The following is a 23,653-nucleotide window of genomic DNA, read 5'->3' on the forward strand; positions in this document are numbered from 1 at the left end:
TCTTTATTGTTAGGAATATGGATAAGTAATAAGGAGGATCGCACTCACTGTTAATATGCGGACTGTTCGTTTCTTCGTATTATCACCAATCAGGTCTCGCGCCTGTATATGTATTGTAGTCTGGTTACTTGTTGTTTATGTATGACGTCGTCTGCGTATTTTAAGGTGGACTGAACAATAGCTGAGCGAATGGCTTGTGGAGCAATAGCTAAGCACTGTCTAAAATCTCCTCCTAATAAAAGTACCTTTCCTCCAAAGGGAATATTATTATTCATCAACGCAATGCCAATTGTCCGTGTATTTTAAGGTGGACTGAACAATAGCTGAGCGCATTGGATGTGGAGCAATAGTTAAGCACTGTCTAAAATGTCCTTGTAATAAAAGTAGCTTTCCTCCAAAGGGAATATTATTATTCATCAACGTTTGTAGAAGTTTGTCAATGGTGTTGAGTAAGTGAGTGGATGCCATTGTACATTCATCTATAATTAATAGTGTGGCAAGACGGATGTCACGTGCATTGTTACTGTTCATTTTCATAGTGGATGCCGATCTTTCTGTTTTGGATAAGGAGTGACATGTGTTTTTGGAGCCGAGACATTTTTTCTTCCGCGGTTTCAGAAGTGCGTTGTAGGTGCCGACGTGATTTGTGCATATTTGCATTCTTGATTTGTTTCAGGGTGCACTGTTCCAATGCGATGTAATATTTGTCCACATACGTGAAAGCAGTATGGGCCATTGCCTTTTGGTGGCCTGATATTTACTCCGGTAGATGCAAAAGTAAATGAACTATTGTAGGATCTAATGCAGTTCATAAAGTTTTTACTTTCAGGTACTTCGTTAGTTAGAAGCTCCTGTAGATATGCAGGATATGAATGTAAAGGAGGCAGTCTAATTTGACCCTTTTGACAACAACGTGTAAATTCATTACTTGTATTGCCAGTTGTTTCTTCAGGGAAGTTAAGTGAATGACTATGATTGCAAATGACATTCATTAATCCCAATGAATTTTCATGAATAGTGGACTTATTATTGAACGCGTTGTCAGCTAACTGGCGCAATCGTTTAGCAGGTTCTGTGGTTGAATGGTAGTGCATCAGTGTAATGAGATCGATCTATGCTGCATAATTTGAACGTGTTCAGATGACGTATGTTTAATACGGACAGTTCATTCAGTAATGGGGCTTTGTGTCTCATTTCTTATTTATGTTAGTGTGGTCGTGGGTCTGAATCCTCCTTTTTGTGTATATTTCGTGTAAAATGGGTTTGTGTGGAGCTCGTGTCTGACTTCTTTTTTTTTGTGTGCAAGGGGCGCGTTGCCTCACTTTTTTATCTCCGTTAGTGGAGGGGGTGTTTGTGTGTCGTGGGTCTGAATCCTCTTTTTTGTGTGCGTACCGTTTCGTGTGCTATGTGGCGCTTGCGTCTGACTCCTTTCTTTTTGGTGTTCTAGGGGCGCGTCGCCTCATTTCTTATTTCAGTTACTGGAGGGGGGCTTTGTGTGTCGTGGGTCTCAATCCTCTTCTTTGTGTGTGTTCCGTTTTGTATGTCATGGGCTTCATGCGGTGCTGTGTGCGGCGCCGGCGTCTGACTCCTTTTTTCTGTGTGCTATGGGTGCGGCGCCTCATTTCTTATTTTACGTTGCTTTCCATCCGGTTTCCGTTGCTTGGGGGGGGGGGGGGGGGGGTTGTGGGGGCGCCTGCGCAGTATGTCTTTTGCGTCCACGTCCCATGGCCGGATGTCCCTGCGTCCATCCGGTTTACCATTCTCGTTTAGTAATATGGATTATTGGAATTCAACCTTTCTGCTCTGTTTTTGATTACTCTCCTTGGATTACACACTGGGACATTACCTCTGGATTTTTAGGCAAATCCATTTGTGTTTTTGATGGTCTTTTTAGGTTTTTTTTGCTAAGAATATTTGTGAGAAAACTTTTTATTTTTAAAGATTCATTTTTTGCCCTTTAATAACAAGCCAAAGGTTCACTGTCACTCTTTCACTTGTAGTGTGTTTGTGATATTTTTTGGAATTGTTATAGTTGTTTTGCCAGCTCTTCATTTTTGGCCTGCACTAGCTAAAGTCAGCAAGCTGCCTTGGGCCCTGATTGAAATTAAGGATGCCTTTGCTGGGCTGACAAGGTAGATTTCTGGCATGCTTCCAAGATTCTTGATGGAGGCCTCACCATTTTTCTGTTCTGTAGGAAACCCAGATCATTAGAGTTTACAGAATGATTAACTGTTCTTTACTTGTTTCTTATCTATACCTATATAAAATTAGGAATGTCTTTGTCTGGTCAGAAGAGCTTAAGAAGAACTATAGTTCAAATGCTGCCCTCTAATATATCAACCAAATAAAAGGAAAAAAGCCTTTACAGAATGATTTCAGAATGATTATTTAAAAGAAATCTACAACAATATCCAAGCAAACATTTCATTTTACTTTGTACACATGACAATAAACATACTTAATGTTTACAGACATTTCAGGCAGCTCACATTGTGTAACTATTGAATATAATAAGAATTTAATTGTTGTTTCAGGGTTGCGCATCTTACCTTTTTTAATCTTTGCAGACTCAGATACTATAAGAAAATGAAGAAAATTAAAAGTTTAGTTATTATATTTGATTATACTCCAACCTAAAATGTTGTTGGTTGGAGATATCATCTGTAGGAGCACATCAATCAGAAAGACAATTCCTTACACATTAGAATGAGTCAATAAAAGGTGCATTTTTTTATGACAATGCATTAGGCGAGCACTTTTGAAACTTTTCTATTGTCTGTATTGCAAAAATCTGATCCAGCTTCAAATTTTAAATATAAATTAACATTTCCAGACTTCAGATTTGGTTTTAAAAGAAGGGTAAAGCAGTCTCTGTGGTTAATGGCATTAGAAAAAAGTCTAGTTGTTTAAGAGGAACTGCAGCAAATTAAATATTTTGTCCCTAGTGTGTGTGTGTGTGTGTGTGTGCGCGCGCACCCTGCAGGTGGGCTGGCGCCCTGCCCAGGGTTTGATTCCTGCCTTGCGCCTTGTGTTGGCTATGGATTGGCTCCAGCAGACCCCCGTGACCCTGTAGTTAGGATATAGCAGTATGGATAATGGATGGATGGTCATGTGTGTCACAGCAAGCATCTTGCAGGAGGCAGGAAATATCCCTGTATGGGGGAGGCAAGAACAATCACTGGATAGAGTGCCAACTCATCGCTACCGCTGTGCCACCGTGCCCATACATATTTAAAACATGCTTTAATGCATTTTATCATGAAAATGATAAAGTATATATATATTTTAATATTCTAAAATCTTCAGAGAGCTGTGATATCATGAATGTAATGCATTCTCTATGGCAATCAGTGCCTGCACGCTTCTGCCTGCAAAAGAGAAACCCCATTTAAGAAGCACATAGTGATTCGCACATATAGAACACATCAAATACAAAGAATTTAACAAGCTACTTTAGTTACAATTGGATTTGAGAAACTCTAGTAAATGAAATCAATTTTAAGATGAAGTTTACGATGTTATACTTTAATGACAACATAAACCAAGAGATTAAACTGGAAGTTTTCGAGATTAAAGTAGACATTTCAACCTTTTTGTCTTTTCTCTGTGGCCTAATACACTTTCGTATTACACTCAGATGGTGGGCTATGACTCATATTTTGACATCAACTTTGACATCTGACCATATCTTTTTAATTTCGGACACTGTGCGACTTTCTGAACTTGAGCATTCCATTCCATCAATTCCCTTTTGTTGCTCCTACCACTGCCTAGGTCACCAAAAGAAATGTTTTTCCTTGCCACCACTTCACATTTGGTGAAATTCTTTTTTTATACATGCTTTTGCCATTGTCTTTTAACAAAACACTCAACTGACAGGGCTAGTTATACTGATGTAAATATTCAAATTTGTGAAATTCTGTGAGGAGTCAGTGTGGGGTGGGCAGGCATGTGAATGTGTGTTACATTTCACGCCAGCCGGGATTTACGGAGCAAAAGTGCGTGGAATTTGGCTTATGCACGGTTTTGTGCATGCACAAATTTCCACTTTGTTTGTACTCCATATTTTAGAGTGAACTCTACACACGCCATTATACATGAGACCCCTGGTGTCTCTGTCATTTTCTTTGTGAGATTTAAAGTCTCCTAGTAGGACCACAGGGCCATTTAGTGGTATCCTTTTGTGTATGAAATACATTATAAACATTCACAAACAACAACTACATTTTTTTCTCTACGCCTCAAAGTCACATTGATGAACTCTACTTCCACACCAGTACAAACTTCACTTGTACGACACCTGAGAGGAAGAACATGAGTATTCCCTCACCTGCAAGGAATTTCTGCTGTGGGGACGCTCTAGAGAAGAAAGAAGGGAGAAATCTCTCCAATTTTGCTCCTGAGTAAGTGCTGTACAGATTGGTGAGCTAGTGAGTTTTTTAACCTCCTGCATTAACTCCAGTTAACTTGCCAAAGCCAAGTATGTTAGGGTCCACCTAATAGGGAATCCATTCCCAGGAATTCGGGAATCCTGCATATCATTTCCGGAAATCCTGGGCTCCTGGGAATGACACAGTGCACGGGCATCTCACATGTGAACGGTTTTAGAACGAGCAACACTTATTTTTAATAAAACTACTGCAATATGTTGACACCAATAAAAGATTACCTTAACTACAAGCTGTTCATGCTGTCATATAAGTACATGTATCTAGTTAGTTGCGGTAATAAGAGCGTAGAAAGCACAACGTGTCCAGCATTGTCGCTGAGAAAGCACGCTCTGCCTCCACTGAAGTAGACAGCACAGTCATCAGATACTGATACACTTGTTCTAAACAATGCCAGCGATTGCCGTTGCTCTGAAACACCACCGTTTCAGCTTTTACTGATGCATCCAGTTTCTTATCATCATTCTGTGATGGCAAGTTTCTTAGCACAGATAATGCGGTTGCCACAGACTGACGCATTGCAATTTCAAGTTGCTGTTCAAAGCTGTCAACAGCACAGACATCAATGAATTCTGCCCCGTCCTGGCATTTGTAAGCTGCAGAGTGCAGACTCCTCCCAGTCCACTGTGCTCAGTCAACCGGGAGACTGACTGCTGCTGGTCTAATGTTGACTGAATTAATCGGCAACCTACTACCTTGTGGGCCAAAAAACCATGCAACTTAATTATTTTCAACTATAACTCTGTTATTTCTTGATCGATTTTTACATGCTATATATGCGAGCTTGGCCATTCTCGTTTTCCCGGGAATTACAGCAGTTTCCCGGGAATGCCGGAATGAAAAATGTCCGGAGCCTGGGAATGGATTCCCTGCCACCTAGTATTTCACCCAACCCTTCCCCTTGCAGGTGGCTTTATTTGAATAATTTGGGCTAAGTTAAACTAGGCTACATAATCAATCAGCCACCAGGCTCTGCAGCAAACACCAACATCATGTCTGATGCCAGAAGTGGGTTTCGTTCATGTTTTATGTGCATTCAAGCACAGGTGTTACTTGAGTCACTCTTTGTCTGGCCCATCCCCTTGGTAAGGGAAAACTTCAGAGGAACACAATGTTCCTGACAACACAGCTCTACGTTTCACTGAAACACAAAAATGCTACCATCAAGCCAATGTGGGCTGTTAAAGAACTGTATGTACAACTATTCTTAAAACCAAATATACATTATTTTGGATACAAAATATAGAAAATGTGTACTTCAGCAATATACAGTACTTATGCTATATCATTTACAGAGGTGCTTTATACAGACGGATTCCTTTTCTAAGAACCAATTTCTATAAGGTTTCTCTATACAGAGGATGTTCATTTCAAAGCAGTATGAAGACAAAACTCTTACCTAAATGTTTAATGCGCATGTCTTTTTCTAAAAATGAGATTAGAGAAATGCTTTACATTAAAATATTACTTGATATCTCCATCATACATGATTCACCAAGCATCTGTTGTCTTTTTTTTAGTGTAATCACACTTACCTTCTGCAAGCAGCTTTTCAGATTCTGCAGAGGAATGACAAAAGGATTGTGAAAGTTTAAAAAAAATCAGAATACCAACTTTCAAATGTATTCATTTAAATATATATATATATATATATATATATATATATATATATATATATATATATATATATATATATTATACAGTCGACCCTTGATATACGACCGGCTTGACATGCGAACAACTTGATTTACGACCAAAATTTTTATTTTGATTTACGACCAACATCTTGCGTTACGACCTGAATGCGGTCACGTGTATCCGCTTGCGCGATTGTAAACAAACAGAAACATTCCTATTAATGCGGCACTCATTCAATAAAATGTCAGGTTTGTAAACTCTCTTGGGACCTCCCCCAACTAGAAGACATGCCAAAGTCCAAACTCCGTATGGAAGACTGTTTATCTGTTGCTGGGGCAACAGCGGGCTTAAAGCTGTGCTGAGTCTCTCAGCCAAAGCAAACAGAAAAGATATCGATGGGTGATATGCATGTGATATCCCTGCCCGGCAATGGACAAGCAAGCTTCCACAGTCGCGGCAATCGTGCTTCAGGACGCACTTCAGCATGTCGTTCCCATTGAGTGGGGAGTGGGGGGGGGTCTCAGAAGAGTTCAGAAACAGTTCCTTGTATCGTCGCAAGGAAATGCTGAGAAAAATTCTCGTCAGAATAACTTGTAGGCAGGAGGAGATTAAAATTAACGCAAAAGAAGCTATTGAAATGATTGCATATGCCTGAGCGCAAGTTAAAGAAAGCCTTTAAAAAGCCTTCAGTTTCATTATCATCCTCCTCCCTTCCTGCAGCCCAAAGATGTCAAATTAAATGGTGAGTACAGTATGAAATTGTTGTTTCTGGTAGGCTAGGCACTTTTTATTACTTTTTGGTTAGTACATTAGAAAAATTATTGGTGTTTTGGTAAATTATGCACATTATACAACCCTTTTTTTATTATGAAAAGGTTAAGTAAGTGTTGCAGTGGGAGTTTCGGAACGCATTATGGGTATTTCCATTATTTCTTATGGGAAAAATAGTCTTGACTTACAACCAACTTGAGTAACAACCAGCCCTCGCGAACGAATTGAGTTCGTAAGACAAGGGTCCACTGTATATATATTATATATATATATATATATATATATATATATATATTGTAAAAGGCGCTATATAGCACCCGACCCGGCACAGACTCAGGCAGAGGCACGTACTTAAATAAATACTTTTTTATTTCTCTTCAGCCGTGGGGCACGCCTTCCCCGTGTCCCACAGGCCCAACACAGTCCCAAATACACTCACAAACTCTCTCTATATCCACCTCAGCACCACCACTCCTCCACAGGTTTAGTAGTAGTAGTCGTCGTCGTCGTCGTCGTCGTCGTCGTCGTCGTCGTCGTCGTCGTCGTCGTCGTCGTCGTCGTCGTCGTCGTCGTCGTCGTCCCGACTCTGGCTCTCTCGAGTGGTGGTTGTGGCTGGCCTTTTTTATACCCCACCCGGAAGCATTCCAGGTGCTTGATTACCTGGCCCTAATTGACCTTCCGGGTGGGGCTGACGAGTCGACCAGCTGGGCTGGAAAGTCCATGCAGCTCCCCCTGACGGCCATCCAAGCCCCCAACCAGGCTGTGGAGGACTCCATCTCCCATGGAGCCTTGCGCCAGGTTGGGGAATCATCGTCCACCAGGGAGGCTGCCACCAAGCGTCCCGGGGGAGGTACTGAGCTGCCCATGGTGGCTCCCCCGGAACAGATGCAGCAGGGGCGTCCCTGCCGGGCATGGGACCCGGCTGTCCTTCACAATACAGTGTATATATATATATATATATATATATATATATATATATATATATATATATATACACACTTGTGGTTCATATATTATTTTTCTTTAGGAAGAAGTCAAACAAACAAGCTATCCATAAATATTAACAGTAGAAATGTAATGGAAATCAATGAACTTTGAACACAAAACTACAATTATTACTGCCATCAACTGAAATGCAAAAATGATGCCAAATATCTTATTAGGGAATGGGGCTTCTTTAATGAAAAAAATGAATGATGTGAAAAAAGCACAGGATAAAAATAATATAAAGTTCAATTAAAACAAAAAACACAAAAATACAAACAATACAGACATTAATATAAAAACAGGATTTTCTAAAGGCAAGTTTTCAGTTGAAGGAACTCCTTATCAGACGTTGGTTCTTTGTGTTTTGTAGACTATACGCAGCAATAAATCTTTAATATTAATAAAGAAATTAACTTAACTCATGTTAATAACTTCTGTATGGTTTACTGTGATGAGGAAATAAAAAAAATTAATGGGCAAAAACTGAACCTGAGTACTGTTTCAAGGATAAATGATATGACTATTTAGATTGGATGCAGAAATAGGACTAGAAGTACCATAAAAAAACAGACCATGCCAATTATTTTATTTCTCAAGATTTGCAACAATCACTCTCTGCCTGGAATATATGAGATGTCTGACAAGTTTTGTGTACGCTGATATGTAAACCAATATTAAGATCAGAGCTATTGGCTTTAAGAATTAGACATGACTGCCATGCTTTGGAAACAGACTTCACCTTTGTCAATGTAAGCACAAATATTTTATTAATCAAACTAGCTGTTTTACCCGGCTTAACCCAGTAAATCTCCTAAGAATATGGTGATACGTCAGTCCTTGTATTTTAAAATTTGGCATGAAACTGCCTTCAGTTATTCTTTTTGCACACAAGTTACGTTATTTAAAACACACTAATATATTTTTTATATTACAAAGAAAATGTTCTGATTCTGGGAGTATACCAAATACTAAACCTTTAATTGGCCCTGTTAAGTTTTCAAATATATCAGAATTTATTATTAGATTTATAATCAATGTGTGAATTATGATTAAACCCATTATTACAATTTATGAGCAATGGCAAATATCTTTATTGATTTGCATGTCAAGCAAAAGTCTTTTGACTTTTGAATTTTCTGTGCATGTTTAGTAACCACAAATCTCTTCACTTCGGGATTTTGTACGTATATTTAGCAACTGCAACTGTGTTTACTTCTGGATTTTTCTGTGTGTATGTAGCAAGCGCAACTCTGTTGCTCTGGGCATTTTTTTGTGTGTATTTGGCAAATGACTTTTTAAACTGATTTGGTCTTATATTCTCTGTGTATCCAGAACAGTGTGCTCGTTTTCCAGTTTTGTTAGTATAGTCAGTCAGTCAGTCATTATCCAACCCGCTATATCCTAACACAGGGTCACGGGAGTCTGCTGGAGCCAATCCCAACCAACACAGGGCACAAGGCAGGAACAAATCCCGGGCAGGGCGCCAGCCCACCGCAGGACGCACACACCCACACACCAAGCACACACTAGGGACAATTTAGGATCGCCAATGCACCTAACCCGCATGTCTTTGGACTGTGGGAGGAAACCAGAGCACCCGGAGGAAACCCACGCAGATATAGGGAGAACATGCAAACTCTGGGTATTTCAGTTAGTGGGTTCATAAACATCAAAATGACCTCCACATAAAACTTCAGTGAAGGGCAATCTTTTAAGCGGTTGACCGTTAACCTCCAAATTTAGCATAAATATATAATTTCTATAAACTTCAAATACACTTGTAAAACTTTTTGATGCAGTGAACAATTCAAAAGTGGTGGCATAAGTTGAAAGACTTTAGATATCATTCATAAACCATCATCATAATTTTCGTCATTTGTGTTAAGAGAAAACTATGCATTGATCCCACTCTCTTGCTACAAGTTGGACTATTTCATACTGAACTAATATATCCATATGATATGCACACAAAGAAAGACAATAAACCTTCCATCTGACTTTACTCATATTATACAGTGTATAATACATTATCAAACAACAGGGATTCCATTTTAATTGATCGAATCCAAAGTAAATCTTGATACAGTTGTGTATGGAAACAAGTTTTTTAGCCACTGCATAGCTTCATCTGCACGGCACAACATGTCAATGCCATGCCACTTTCCTCTCTAGGACACATCCTCTTCTTCACATACTGTATCAGAACATTAGAACAATATAGATGAGAACTGGCCAATCAGTCCAACAAAGCTCACCAGTCTTACTCATTTAATTCTTCCAAAATGAAATCAAGTCTAGATTTGAAAGTCCTACTGTTTATGTGTCTATGGTTCTCTTATAGGAGAAAAACATCCTAAGGTTTCTTTGTAAATTTACAATTAATGAGTATTCTTGGTTAAATCATTTTAAAGTAACAGTTTTGATCCACTCTATTAATTCCCTTTATAATTTTAAACACTTCAATCATCCATCCATCCATCCATTATCCAACCCACTATATCCTAACTACATGGTCACTGGAGTCTGCTGGAGCCAATCCCAGCCAACACAGGGCACAAGGCAGGAAACAAACCCTGGGCAGGGTGCCAGCCCACCATAGGACACACACACACACCAGGCATACACTAGGGACAATTTCGAATCGCCAATGCACCTAACCTGCATGTCTTTGGACTGTGGGAGGAAACCAGATTACCCGTAGGAAACCCACGCAGACATGGGGAGAACATGCAAACTCCACGCCCCACTTCAATCATGTCTCCTCTTAATCTCCTTTTCCTTAAACTGAAAAGGATCAGCTCTTTTAATCTTTCTTCATAATTCATTACCTGTAGAACCTAGAATCACCCTAGTCACTCTTCACTGAAGTATTTCTAGAACTGGGGATCTAAAGCTTTACACAGATGCGGACTAACCAGTGCATTATAAAGGCTGAGCATAACCTCCTTGGACTTGTACTCTACACATTGTGCTATATAACCTAACATTTTGTTAGCCGCCTTAATGGCTTCTGAATACTGTCTGGTAGTTGATAGTGTAGAGTTCACTACAACTTCTAAATCCTTCACATAAGGCGTACTTTCAATTTTCAGGCCTTCCACTGTGTATACAAACCTAACATTTTTACTTCCTACATGTAATACTTTATATATCCATCCATCCATTTTCCAACCCGCTGAATCCGAACACAGGGTCGCGGGGGTCTGCTGGAGCCAATCCCAGCCAACACAGGGCACAAGGCAGGAAACAATCCTGGGCAGGGTGCCAACCCACCGCAGTACTTTATATATACGTACTTAAAATTTCAATTGGTACAAATGTGCCCAAGCCTATATGCTGTCCAAGTCCCTCTAAAATGATTCAATTAATTCTAGGTTATCTGACAGTCCGCCTAGCTTGGTATCATATGCAAACGTTTATATTCAAATCATTTATACAGGGAGATTCACTCGAAAGAGTCCCTAAATATTCTGAAATAACTCTTGCTAGGACAAAGCAATCTGAACGAAACAATGCACAATGTGCTCCTCAGTAAATGGAGCTTCGAACAAGCTAGGATGCAACTTCTGGGTGCATACTGCCCATATCCCTTTACTCAGTCACTCGACTCCTCATCAGGATGGTGGTGCACAGTATTGAGCAGCATGTCTTCATGGTGCGAACCTATTGGGTCACCAATTCGTTTAAGCAATGTCAGAATCAACTGGATGATCATGAGATAATGGAAGGTTACTTCCAGCAAGATGGAGCATTATGTCACACATCAGCAAGGAGCATGGGAGAAATTTAGTCTTTCTTCGGCAACAGGATCATTTCTAAGGGGCTTTGGCCACCACGGTCACTGGGTCTGACGCTACAAGACTTCTTCTTTTGGGGTATGCTCAAAAGAAAAGTCTATTGTAACAAGCCTTGCACTGTGGAAGATATGAAGGAAAACATCTAACGTGAAATTGCTGCTATTACCCCCGAGACGCTTGCAGATAAGTTCAGAAACATGGGGCACCATGTGAAAATGTGTATCTGGCAGAAAACGGAAACCACTTCCAGCATTGCATGGAACATGGAGCAACATGGAGCCTGGAACTGGGGAGAGTCCCAAGGCTTTGGAAAACATCTTGCATCACCCCAGTCGCAAAGGTATCATGTCCTAGTGAGCTGAAAGACTTCCGGCCTGTCGCTCTGACATCACATGTGATGAAGACCATGGAGAGGCTGCTGCTTCACCTGCTGAGGCCACAGGTCCAACATGCCCTCGACCCTCTGCAGTTCGCATACCAGGAGAAGGTGGGCGTGGAGGATGCCATCATCTATATGCTACACCGATCCCTCTCCCACTTGGACAGAGGCAGTGGTGCTGTAAGAATTATGTTTCTGGACTTTTCTAGCGACTTCAACACCATTCAACCTCTGCTCCTTAGGGACAAGCTGACAGAGATGGGAGTAGATTCATACCTTATGGCATATCTTACAAACAGACCTCAGTATGTGCGTCTCGGGAATTGAAGGTCCGACATTGTGGTCAGCAACACAGGAGCGCCGCAGGGGACTGTACTTTCTCTGGTAATGTTCAGCCTATGTACGTCGGACTTCCAATACAACTCAGAATCCTGCCACGTGCAAAAGTTCGCTGACGACACTGCTATCATGGGCTGCATCAGGAGTGGGCAGGAGGAGGAGTATAGAAACCTCATCAAGGACTTTGTTAAATGGTGCAACTCGAACCACTTAAGTAGTTATATGCATGCACTTTCTGTCAAAAATGATTTATGACCTTTAAGCCCCGCCCCTTGGGCTGTCGTTAAGCCCCGCCCATTTTTGATGGATGTGTGACCCTAACCCTTCCCCGGGACCTATCAAGAGGTGGAGTTGGGGGGTTTTGATGGATGTGTGCCCCTTCCTTGAACCCGCTCCCCACCCCTGTTTACCCCCAGGGACCTGTCAAGGGGGGTTTTACATCTGTCCCTTCCTTGAACCCGCCCCCACCCACATGCTTGGTTCTCCTTTCTGTCAAGAGCAGACTTGATGGATGTCTGCCCCTTCCTTTACCCTACCCCTCTCCCGAGGACAAGTCTAGGTATGTCAGGGCCGTCAACATGTGCCCAGGTATGAAGGACCTGTCTCTGCCTCGGCTCCCGGTCAGGCAGGCCCTAATGACTGGCCCCTTTCACTTCTATGCTCACTTCTTCCCGAGGACAGGCCCAGAGCATGTTCCAGCCAGAGCGATCTACCTTATAGCCTTTCCTGCCTCTACTGTTTTGGGTAAGAACTCCTGTATTTAAAATATCTATTACTTTAAATATCTAAACTTTGGTTTAGCACTTGTAAACCATTTTTTATTTTATCTAAGTCAAGCAGAGAAAGACCCCAGACAGTCTTTGCGCTGTCCATGGGCTTTCAATCTCTCCCCACAGATGAGTTATGAGAGCGGAGCAGGCAGTCTCTGTGTGATGCCCCAGGGGGCGAAGCTCCAAGCGTACACGCAGGCAAGCGGCTCTCTCTGTCTACATAGCAGAGTACCTGGGTCTCTAAAAACCTGACAGTCTCTGAGCCCCTGAGAGCAGGCACGTGTGAACAGCTGTAAACCCCCTCCTGCTGTGTTCTGCGCAAGCATCCTTATCAGCAGCTGGGTATAGCTGCAAACACTATGAGCCTGGAGCTCCGCAGGCTGGGAAACTGACAACCCCCTAAACCCTCCCTGCTATGTTGTGCGCGCACACTCGAGTACGTACTGTTTATGGGCTGAGTTCTGTGCAGGCACGAAATGTCCTATAGCTGTAAGATATGAGCATCCCGCTGGAGGATTCCCTTGTGAGTTCGCTTGCAATCTCACACCCCCCTTGATGGCTGCCCTTCTGTCCATGATATGTAAAGGTTGTACACAGTTAAAGGATTTTAAAAATCATACGCAGTTAAATAATAGGCAGCAGGGACCTTTTATAGCCGTTTGAGAAATATAAAAATCTATCCTTGGCTTTATAATTTATATAAAACAATCCCTTTTTTCATACCCTTTTAAATATAATTTGATATAAGCCTTGTAAAAATCACACAGACGTATGCAACAGTTCCCTTTTAAATTGCGTAAAAAAAGCTGTCCTCGAGTGTATAATTTATATAAAAAGTATTTCCAATACATATATCAGCTGGCCCTAAGGAAACATATTGTGGAAGCAAGCGTTTAATTGTCTAAACATTAGATTGCCTTCAACATGCAGTCATTCTGGGCATAGAGAAAGGCGCTTTAAAACAATCTTTGGCAATCCATGCTTTCCAAAGCACATCGCCACCAGCTCCGGCAGCCAGAAGCTAAGGGGGTGGGGGTTCACACTTCAGCTGTTAGTCCGGCTCAATCCTTATGCTGACACAAAAGATGTTCACACATAATTACTTTAACATAAGTTCGTATCTTCCAGGTTCAGTTTAAAACGAACTTAAAGTGAGGCCAGACATTTGCTAAAAGAAATCTACGCACAACAAAGGCTCCTTTTTTAAAAATACCGGACTTTTCGGTGTCTGGCCAAAGGTTTAGATGTAATTATTGTTCATATAGACCATTCTGCACAGAGCACCGACAGTCAATATAACGGTAAGACCTATTCATGATTATTATAAGCGTTAAACGTGCATGTTTTAAAACGGAGGGGCTGAATCCTTATATTTTATCCTTAATATTAATATTTCCACAGTTGATTCTCCGGTAATTCCCTTTTAAAAATGATATTTGTTTACAACGTGTTTGAGTACTTGTGTAGGAGCGTGAGCGCGCTCGTGTGAATAAATTGTAGCATTTTATATTTCTATCTATCTACATGTACGACGATTAATGTACAATGTTCATAGGACTGAAACAAACAATATTTATGGACTTCACAATCAATTAAGTTTTGTCTCGAGCATCTGAAAATTCAAACAGGTTCTCTCCTCTGAGAATATTCAGGCCTGGTTTAAAAGCACAGGTCGGGTGTGTAATAGCTCGAACACCCTGATCAGGGACCCAGGAATTTATATCACGGCGAATGCTTAATAGACATAATGCAGTTGCGGAGCACAAATGTTTATCAGAAGCAGGATTCGAAAACACGCTGGCATTTGTCCCTTGGATCTTAAATCCAAAGCCTTAAACAGATCGGACCTCTGGGGATAGAGAAATGCATTTTTAAAGCACTCTTTGGCAAAGCCTTTGGGAACAATTCACACCTCACAGGCAACAGTTGTGACCAGGCTCAGTCCAGATCATGCTCTTTAAACCCATGGCAGGTCATTAGGGGGTCAGTGTTTTCTGTACGGATCCGCCTGTTTTTAAAAGTCCGAGGTAACGAAACATTTTTACATTATAAACTCTCATTTGGATAGCCAGTTGGAGAAAGCCTCCAAGGATGAACAGGGACCAGGAGCTTAATGCAACTGTGTTTTCATTCCTCTAAATGAAATGTACCCTAAGTTCTTGTCTATAAGCCGCGGCTTATCTAAGGAAAAAAGTTGTGAAAATGAAAAAATAGAATATCGGCTTATACATAAGTCCGGCTTATACAGTAATCCCTCCTCCATCGCGGGGGTTGCGTTCCAGAGCCACCCGCGAAATAAGAAAATCCGCGAAGTAGAAACCATATGTTTATATGGTTATTTTTATATTGTCATGCTTGGGTCACAGATTTGCGCAGAAACACAGGAGGTTGTAGAGAGACAGGAACGTTATTCAAACACTGTAAACAAACATTTGTCTCTTTTTCAAAAGTTTAAACTGTGCTCCATGACAAGACAGAGATGACAGTTCTGTCTCACAATTAAAAGAATGCAAACATATCTTCCTCTTCAAAGGAGTGTGTGTCAGGAGCACAGAATGTCACATAGATAGAGAAAACAATCTCTAGCAAACAAATCAATGGTGCTGTTTGGCTTTTAAGTATGCGAAGCACCGCGGCACAAAGCTGTTGAAGGCGGCAGCTCACACCCCCTCCGTCAGGAGCAGGGGGAGAGAGAGAGAGAGAGAGAGACAGAGTTTGTTTTTCAGTCAAAAATCAATACGTGCCCTTTGAGCTTTTAAGTATGCGAAGCACTGTGCAGCATGTCGTTTCAGGAATCAGCTTTACAAAAGATAGCAACGTGAAGATAATCTTTCAGCATTTTTAGACGAGCATCCGTATCGTCTAGGTGTGCTAACAGCCCCCCTGCTCAATCCCCATACGTCAGCCCAAGAGAGAGAGAAAAGTAAGCAATCTAGCTTCTCAGCCATCTGCCAATAGCGTCCCTTGTATGAAATCAACTGGGCAAACCAACTGAGGAAGCATGTACCAGAAATTAAAAGACCCATTGTACGCAGAAATCCGCGAACCAGAAAAAAATCCGCGATATATATTTAAATATGCTTACATATAAAATCACAATTTAAATGACCGCTACGCGCACGTGTTGACTCGGCGACGCCCAGAGCAGAAAGAACGCGCCCTGGCCGCTCCAACCGCGCCATGCGGGGAGTGAGAGAGACGCCAATATCTCACACTCTCTCCCCCCTTAAAGAAATTAAATGGGTGCGAGTGAGACCACTGACCTCCCTCCCTTATATTAGTTATAGGTTATAGTACGTTCGGCTTATTCATGAGTCCGGCTTATCTATGATACGATTTTATTTTAAAAATTCGTATGATTTTTGGTCTCCGGCTTATACACGAGTCCGGCTTATAGACAAGAACCTAGGGTAATTATTTTAATACAGCCTATAGTAGCCCCAAAGTCTGGATGATTTTTAGACATAACAAGTGTATTGTTGAATAATACAACAACAACATTTATTTATATAGCACATTTTCATACAAAAAGTAGCTCAAAGTGCTTTACATAATGAAGAGAAGAAAAATAAAAGACAAAATAAGAAATTAAAATAAGACAACATTAGTTAACATAGAAAGGAGTAAGGTCCGATGGCCAGGGTGGACAGAAAAAACAAAAAAAAAAAAAAAACTCCAGAAGGCTGGAGAAAAAAATAAAATCTGTAGGGGTTCCAGGCCACGAGACCGCCCAGTCCCCTCTGGGCATTCTACCTAACATAAATGAAATAGTCCTCTTTGTAGTTAGGGTTTTTCACGGAGTCACTTGATGCTGATGGTTATACAGACTTTGGCTTTTAATCCATCCATCATTGTTGGAACATCATGGTGCTTTGGGTAGATGGTGGTGGCGCACATAATGGGGTAAATGAATAGTATAAGATGTACCTGTATGTATGAGATTATATCTTAATACACAGGGAACCTGAGATCTGGCTGTCTGTTTTTATTTACGTCTTAAAAAGTTTGTATGTATACATTTTTCTGTGGTACCTGTTTCTTTGTAAGACGGTCATATAAAGTTTTACTTTTGCATCGGAGCTCAAGTCACCGCGTTCGAGTATGAATTTCATTTGTTTATTCAGCTCAATTTCCGCAGCGTTTAAAAGGTCGCTGGAAGCTGGAGCTTTCCGCCGCATTGGAGCCTTTTGTTTTCGAAGGTACTAGACACATCTTGCGCGTGTATACATATTTATTCTCTCGAACCTATTAAACTAGTAATGAAAGGAATGGACGCGCTTATGATGATTTTCAATTTTTTTTTTGCTTAGTTCATTTCTATAACATAGGAGCCTTTTGACAAAGGAAAACTCTGTAAATACACATGTGCATTTAAACAGAGATTTATAAGAAAGCAGGTTTCTACCCTAGCCTGGTTACACAACTTATCCCAGTTTTGTACATGCATTTAAAAGCACTCACTGTTACACTAGCACAAAATTTTGATAATTTCTGTCTACTCAAAAACTAAAATTATTTCTATTAATACAGGTGATAATTAGAAAACATTTTACTATTTTTAATTAAAAAGTTAAAAACAGAAAAGCCCAATAATGATTTTTGTTTTGTCATGGGAGGGTCCTAGGGTGACACTTTTCCCCTTTATACTCTTTCTTATGTAGACCTTAACAAAATAGTTCATCACTTCCCAATTCCTGTAACTTTAGGTAATTAGACAGAGCTCCATAACAGGCAAGAGAAAAAGAAAAGTATTATAGGTCAAATACACAGTGCCATAAAACAAAAGAAAAATAAAGTGTGAACACCACACAACCTGGTATTGCTAGATGTTTCATTTTTTCCAGGTGACCCATTTTTTTGCGTTGTGTGAGGTATCAGCCATAAGTCAAGATCTTTCCTTTATTCTTTTTTGATCAGCTTTTATACTGATTTTATAAAGGTAATCTAGGTATGATGCGGTCATCCTGTCTCCAAGACAACTTTTCCTTTATTACATTTAAATTTCTTGTCTCTGAAAATTCATTCATAGCTCTTAGAGCCAGGAGGCTATAGTGCGGTGTGCTTGTTTAACTAGAGGCAAGGGTTGTAAGAAGCGCTCCTCTGCAAATCCGAAGTTCATTGAACTAAAATCATGTTTTTAAAAATCAGCAGCTTTAGCTCATGCTAGTGACCTCATAAATGGGAGCCAACAGCTCAGCACGCATGTATAGATCACAAAATAGCAGAGCTAATTACTCTTTCTGCTTAAACTAATTATCAAATATTCAGGTAAGTCTTAATTAAACACTAAAGCATTAGTGAACAAAATACATTTTCAGTAGCCAAGTAAAATGAACAGTTGCTTTAACATGAAAATAAAGCCTCTTTAGAAAATAAAGCATCTAAAAGCATCTTTGTAAAGGTCCAATTTTAAAACCTTATAAGAAAAATCCTTGTTTCCAAAAGAGTTCTGCCCATTTTTCCAACAGTTTTCTTGACTGATCACATCCACCCCAAACATAGCATATAACTTAATTTCTGTACTGTACTCATTGTAAATGATAATAGCCAGTATAAAGTCCCTAAAGAAACTGGGTAGGAACTGGAGACATCTGATATCTTCTATCATATATCTTTTTTTGCAACTAATTCAGATTCTGCTCACAACACAAATGTACGGTTATTTTTTCTCAAATGGCCAAATCTTTGTCATGCTAATCATGAAAAAAAAGAAATAAAAATCAGATTTTATTCTCATTACAGTTTATTTGCATATTTTATTATACCTACTTAACTTTTATCAACATTTATCATATCTCTGTATTTATTTTTCTAGTATCAGAATGTAGTTTAAGTTAATTTGTTTTGGGTTCAATAGATGTATTTTTCATTTTTTCACATCTTCGCGCCCCCTAGGTGGGACCCGCCCCACAGTTTGAAAGCCACTGTTGTAGGGGTTTATTTGTAAAACACTCTGTGGCACTTCAAGCTAAATTAGATTCCCTCGGTTATTCAGCTGTCCATCCATGTTCCATTTTTGTTATAAAATTGTATTTAGTCTCTCTTTATTTACTAAACATTTTATACGATGATTAGAAAACAGTTATCTTGTTCAGGCTTTAATTTAAATCACCATTTTCATCAACAGGTTATAACCACTTAGACTGCACATGTCAAAAAAGCTTATTATTTATTTCAAAAGGTTTCTTTTCATGCTGGTTTTGTCATCTATCAATGTTTTTCAAATTGTAATAACTCCTTTATAACTCCACTTTTTCATGTTCTTCCTGAATCTGGAGGAACACAAGCCCAACTTTCAGTGCCGGATAAGGTCCTAACAATAGCAGGCTAATGTTAATTAGCATCATACTCTCAGATGTTAAATAATGTTTTCCCCAACTCTTTGCAACCCTGAGGAGCGGTCTAAACAGATGACCGTTTAACTGATAATATACTGCAAAACACGTAGGTTCAGTTGTAGTGTGCTGTGAACTTGGGGTGATCCCTTGTTGATCCGGTCTTAATATGTTTTTTTACTCTCCTCTGCGACTTAGTTTTTTACTGTCTTATATTTGTGATTTGGGCAAGTCAATGTTTCATTTTGGAATAATAATAATGTCTAGCTTAACTCTGCCCTTGACTGTGATCACCGCACAAACCCTGGTCCTTTGACTCGTATTCAAGAAGATTGCAGACACTTGTTGACTCTTGGAATCACAGTTCAAACTTACATCCCCTTCAGCCTGAATGCTACTAAAACAAAGGGTGCTTTTTCACAAACAGAGGGGAAAAGCAGTTTTCAAGGATAACTGTCCTATGTAACCTGGAGTACCTAAAAGAAAGAATAAACCTCACAGTTTTAGTAAAATTTTAATCCTTGTGTTAACACCTATAATAGATATTATGTAACTATTCACTAAAACATTTTCCTTCCTGATTTGCCTAACATGTCCAAAATAAGCCTAATTGTCAGCCCTGTAGTGTATAGGCTCCTATAACATACTATAACCATTCTTATTTTTCAGGGGCTCATAACTGATGTAAAATGGAAGGCTATTACCAAGCGTTAACAGAATAATTCTAAAACTTTGTATTATACAAAGCACCCTGAGTACCAAGTTGTTATAACCTGTTGATGAAAATGGTGATTTAAATTAAAGCCTGAACAAGATAACTGTTTTCTAATCATCGTATAAAATGTTTAGTAAATAAAGAGAGACTAAATACAATTTTATAACAAAAATGGAACACGGATGGACAGCTGAATAACCGAGGGAATCTAATTTAGCTTGAAGTGCCACAGAGTGTTTTACAAATAAACCCCTACAACAGTGGCTTTCAAACTGTGAGGCGGGTCCCACCTAGGGGGCGCGAAGATGTGAAAAAATGAAAAATACATCTATTGAACCCAAAACAAATTAACTTAAACTACATTCTGATACTAGAAAAATAAATACAGAGATATGATAAATGTTGATAAAAGTTAAGTAGGTATAATAAAATATGCAAATAAACTGTAATGAGAATAAAATCTGATTTTTATTTCTTTTTTTTCATGATTAGCATGACAAAGATTTGGCCATTTGAGAAAAAATAACCGTACATTTGTGTTGTGAGTAGAATCTGAATTACTTGCAAAAAAAGATATATGATAGAAGATATCAGATGTCTCCAGTTCCTACCCAGTTTCTTTAGGGACTTTATACTGGCTATTATCATTTAAAATGAGTACAGTACAGAAATTAAGTTATATGCTATGTTTGGGGTGGATGTGATCAGTCAAGAAAACTGTTGGAAAAATGGGCAGAACTCTTTTGGAAACAAGGATTTTTCTTATAAGGTTTTAAAATTGGACCTTTACAAAGATGCTTTTAGATGCTTTATTTTCTAAAGAGGCTTTATTTTCATGTTAAAGCAACTGTTCATTTTACTTGGCTACTGAAAATGTATTTTGTTCACTAATGCTTTAGTGTTTAATTAAGACTTACCTGAATATTTGATAATTAGTTTAAGCAGAAAGAGTAATTAGCTCTGCTATTTTGTGATCTATACATGCGTGCTGAGCTGTTGGCTCCCATTTATGAGGTCACTAGCATGAGCTAAAGCTGCTGATTTTTAAAAACATGATTTTAGTTCAATGAACTTCGGATTTGCAGAAGAGCGCTTCTTACAACCCTTGCCTCTAGTTAAACAAGCACACCGCACTATAGCCTCCTGGCTCTAAGAGCTATGAATGAATTTTCAGAGACAAGAAATTTAAATGTAATAAAGGAAAAGTTGTCTTGGAGACAGGATGACCGCATCATACCTAGATTACCTTTATAAAATCAGTATAAAAGCTGATCAAAAAAGAATAAAGGAAAAATCTTGACTTATGGCTGATACCTCACACAACGCAAAAAAATGGGTCACCTGGAAAAAATGAAACATCTAGCAATACCAGGTTGTGTGGTGTTCACACTTTATTTTTCTTTTGTTTTATGGCACTGTGTTTTTGACCTATAATACTTTTCTTTTTCTCTTGCCTGTTATGGAGCTCTGTCTAATTACCTAAAGTTACAGGAATTGGGAAGTGATGAACTATTTTGTTAAGGTCTACATAAGAAAGAGTATAAAGGGGAAAAGTGTCACCCTAGGACCCTCCCATGACAAAACAAAAATCATTATTGGGCTTTTCTGTTTTTAACTTTTTAATTAAAAATAGTAAAATGTTTTCTAATTATCACCTGTGTTAATAGAAATAATTTTAGTTTTTGAGTAGACAGAAATTATCAAAATTTTGTGCTAGTGTAACAGTGAGTGCTTTTAAATGCATGTACAAAACTGGGATAAGTTGTGTAACCAGGCTAAGGTAGAAACCTGCTTTCTTATAAATCTCTATTTAAATGCACGTGTATTTACAGAGTTTTCCTTTGTCAAAAGGCTCCTATGTTATAGAAATGAGCTAAGCAAAAAAAATTAAAAATCATCATAAGTGCATCCATTCCTTTCATTACTAGTTTAATAGGTTCAAGAGGATAAATATGTATACACGCGCAAGATGTGTCTAGTACCTTCGAAAACAAAAGGCTCCAATGCGGTGGAAAGCTGCAGCTTCCAGCGACCTTTTAAACGCTACGGAAATTGAGCTGAATAAACACATGAAATTCATACTCGAACGCGGTGACTTGAGCTCCGATGCAAAAGTAAAACTTTATATGACTGTCTTACAAAGAAACAGGTACCACAGAAAAATGTATACATACAAACTTTTTAAAGACGTAAATAAAAACAGACAGCCAGGTCTCAGGTTCCCTGTGTATTAAGATATAATCTCATACATACAGGTACATCTTATACTGTTCATTTACCCCATTATTCAACAATACACTTGTTATGTCTAAAAATCATCCGGACTTTGGGGCTACTATAGGCTGTATTAAAATAATTACATTTCATTAAGAGGAATGAAAACACAGTTGCATTAAGCTCCTGGTCCCTGTTCATCCTTGGAGGCTTTCTCCAACTGGCTATCCAAATGAGAGTTTATAATGTAAAAATGTTTCGTTACCTCGGACTTTTAAAAACAGGCGGATCCGTACAGAAAACACTGACCCCCTAATGATCTGCCATGGGTTTAACACTAGAATTACCAGAGTCTACGAAAAAACTCGTAGATACGGCCCACCTTAAAACCGTTCTCACCTCTCTTGTCTTCTAAATGTGCCGATTAAGAGGAGCAGCGAGCAGCCGGCTGTTCCATCCCCCACCGTCGCAGAACGTTCACTAAGTTTTCCCAGCTCATGCCTTGTTTGATTATCTGGGAGTGACTGAAGTGCTGGATTTTTAGAATGGAAATAATAGATCGCTATTTGGAATACATGCATTTCATGCGTGTTCCGTTTCTACAGTAATTTGTGTAAACACATTGCTAAAACAGAAACTTTTTCATATTTTAGTAATAAATGTTACAAAATGTAGGCGTAAACTATAGAATCTGTGAAGGCTGAAGTCCAAACATCAAATAAACACTTTTACAAAAGGCTCAAGGATGATACAACAGCTTCCGTGGCTTAACGCTACAGTTTGCTGACTTGGAGCAGAGCTGCCTTACCGTGCTACGGAGACGTGAGTTCGATTCTCAGCTTTGAAGAAAGTGTTTTTTTTTCCTCAAACGGACATTAAATTTATAAATTGGTATGCACTGTAAATCGTTAACTTTAAAATGTCAATCGCGGTTATTTCTGTTGATTAATTCATGCTTTTTTACTTACTTTTTCAGCTTATTCAGCTTCTGATCTGACTCAAACAGCGCCAGCATAACTTCACACCCGATCTGACGCTGTTCGTTTTCAAATAATATTGCATTACTTCGACGATGTTTTCTGATTGGTACTATTCGCGTCATAAAATGATTTCTTCAAAACGTCACATATATTTGTCTCTTTCTTTTTTTAAAATGTGCGTTGTAGCACTCAGCAACTGACCACCTGCATGTTCGCTGAATAAGACAGCGCTATATGCAATCATTAGATTCAAATGTTAACAGTTATATAGCACGGAATG

At 39.3% G+C, this 23,653-nt stretch overlaps 1 protein-coding gene across 2 annotated transcripts in view; it reads right to left on the reverse strand.

Moving 5' to 3' along the window:
- LOC114666574 (butyrophilin subfamily 3 member A2-like) overlaps positions 1-23,653 on the reverse strand; it is a 138,016-nt gene that overhangs the window by 34,332 nt on the left and 80,031 nt on the right. Inside the window, exons 8-10 of one of the 2 annotated variants that reach the window (XM_028821480.2) lie at positions 5,984-6,007; positions 5,848-5,874; positions 2,550-2,576 (exon numbers count right to left, since the gene is read on the reverse strand). In XM_028821480.2, coding sequence (XP_028677313.1) covers positions 2,550-2,576; positions 5,848-5,874; positions 5,984-6,007 — 78 coding nt within the window. The remainder of the gene's footprint in view (positions 1-2,549; positions 2,577-5,847; positions 5,875-5,983; positions 6,008-23,653) is intronic. The other variant, XM_028821481.2, reaches the window with a different exon arrangement.

Source organism: Erpetoichthys calabaricus, chromosome 16 (assembly GCF_900747795.2).
Source record: "Erpetoichthys calabaricus chromosome 16, fErpCal1.3, whole genome shotgun sequence".
Classification (NCBI taxonomy): domain Eukaryota; kingdom Metazoa; phylum Chordata; class Cladistia; order Polypteriformes; family Polypteridae; genus Erpetoichthys; species Erpetoichthys calabaricus.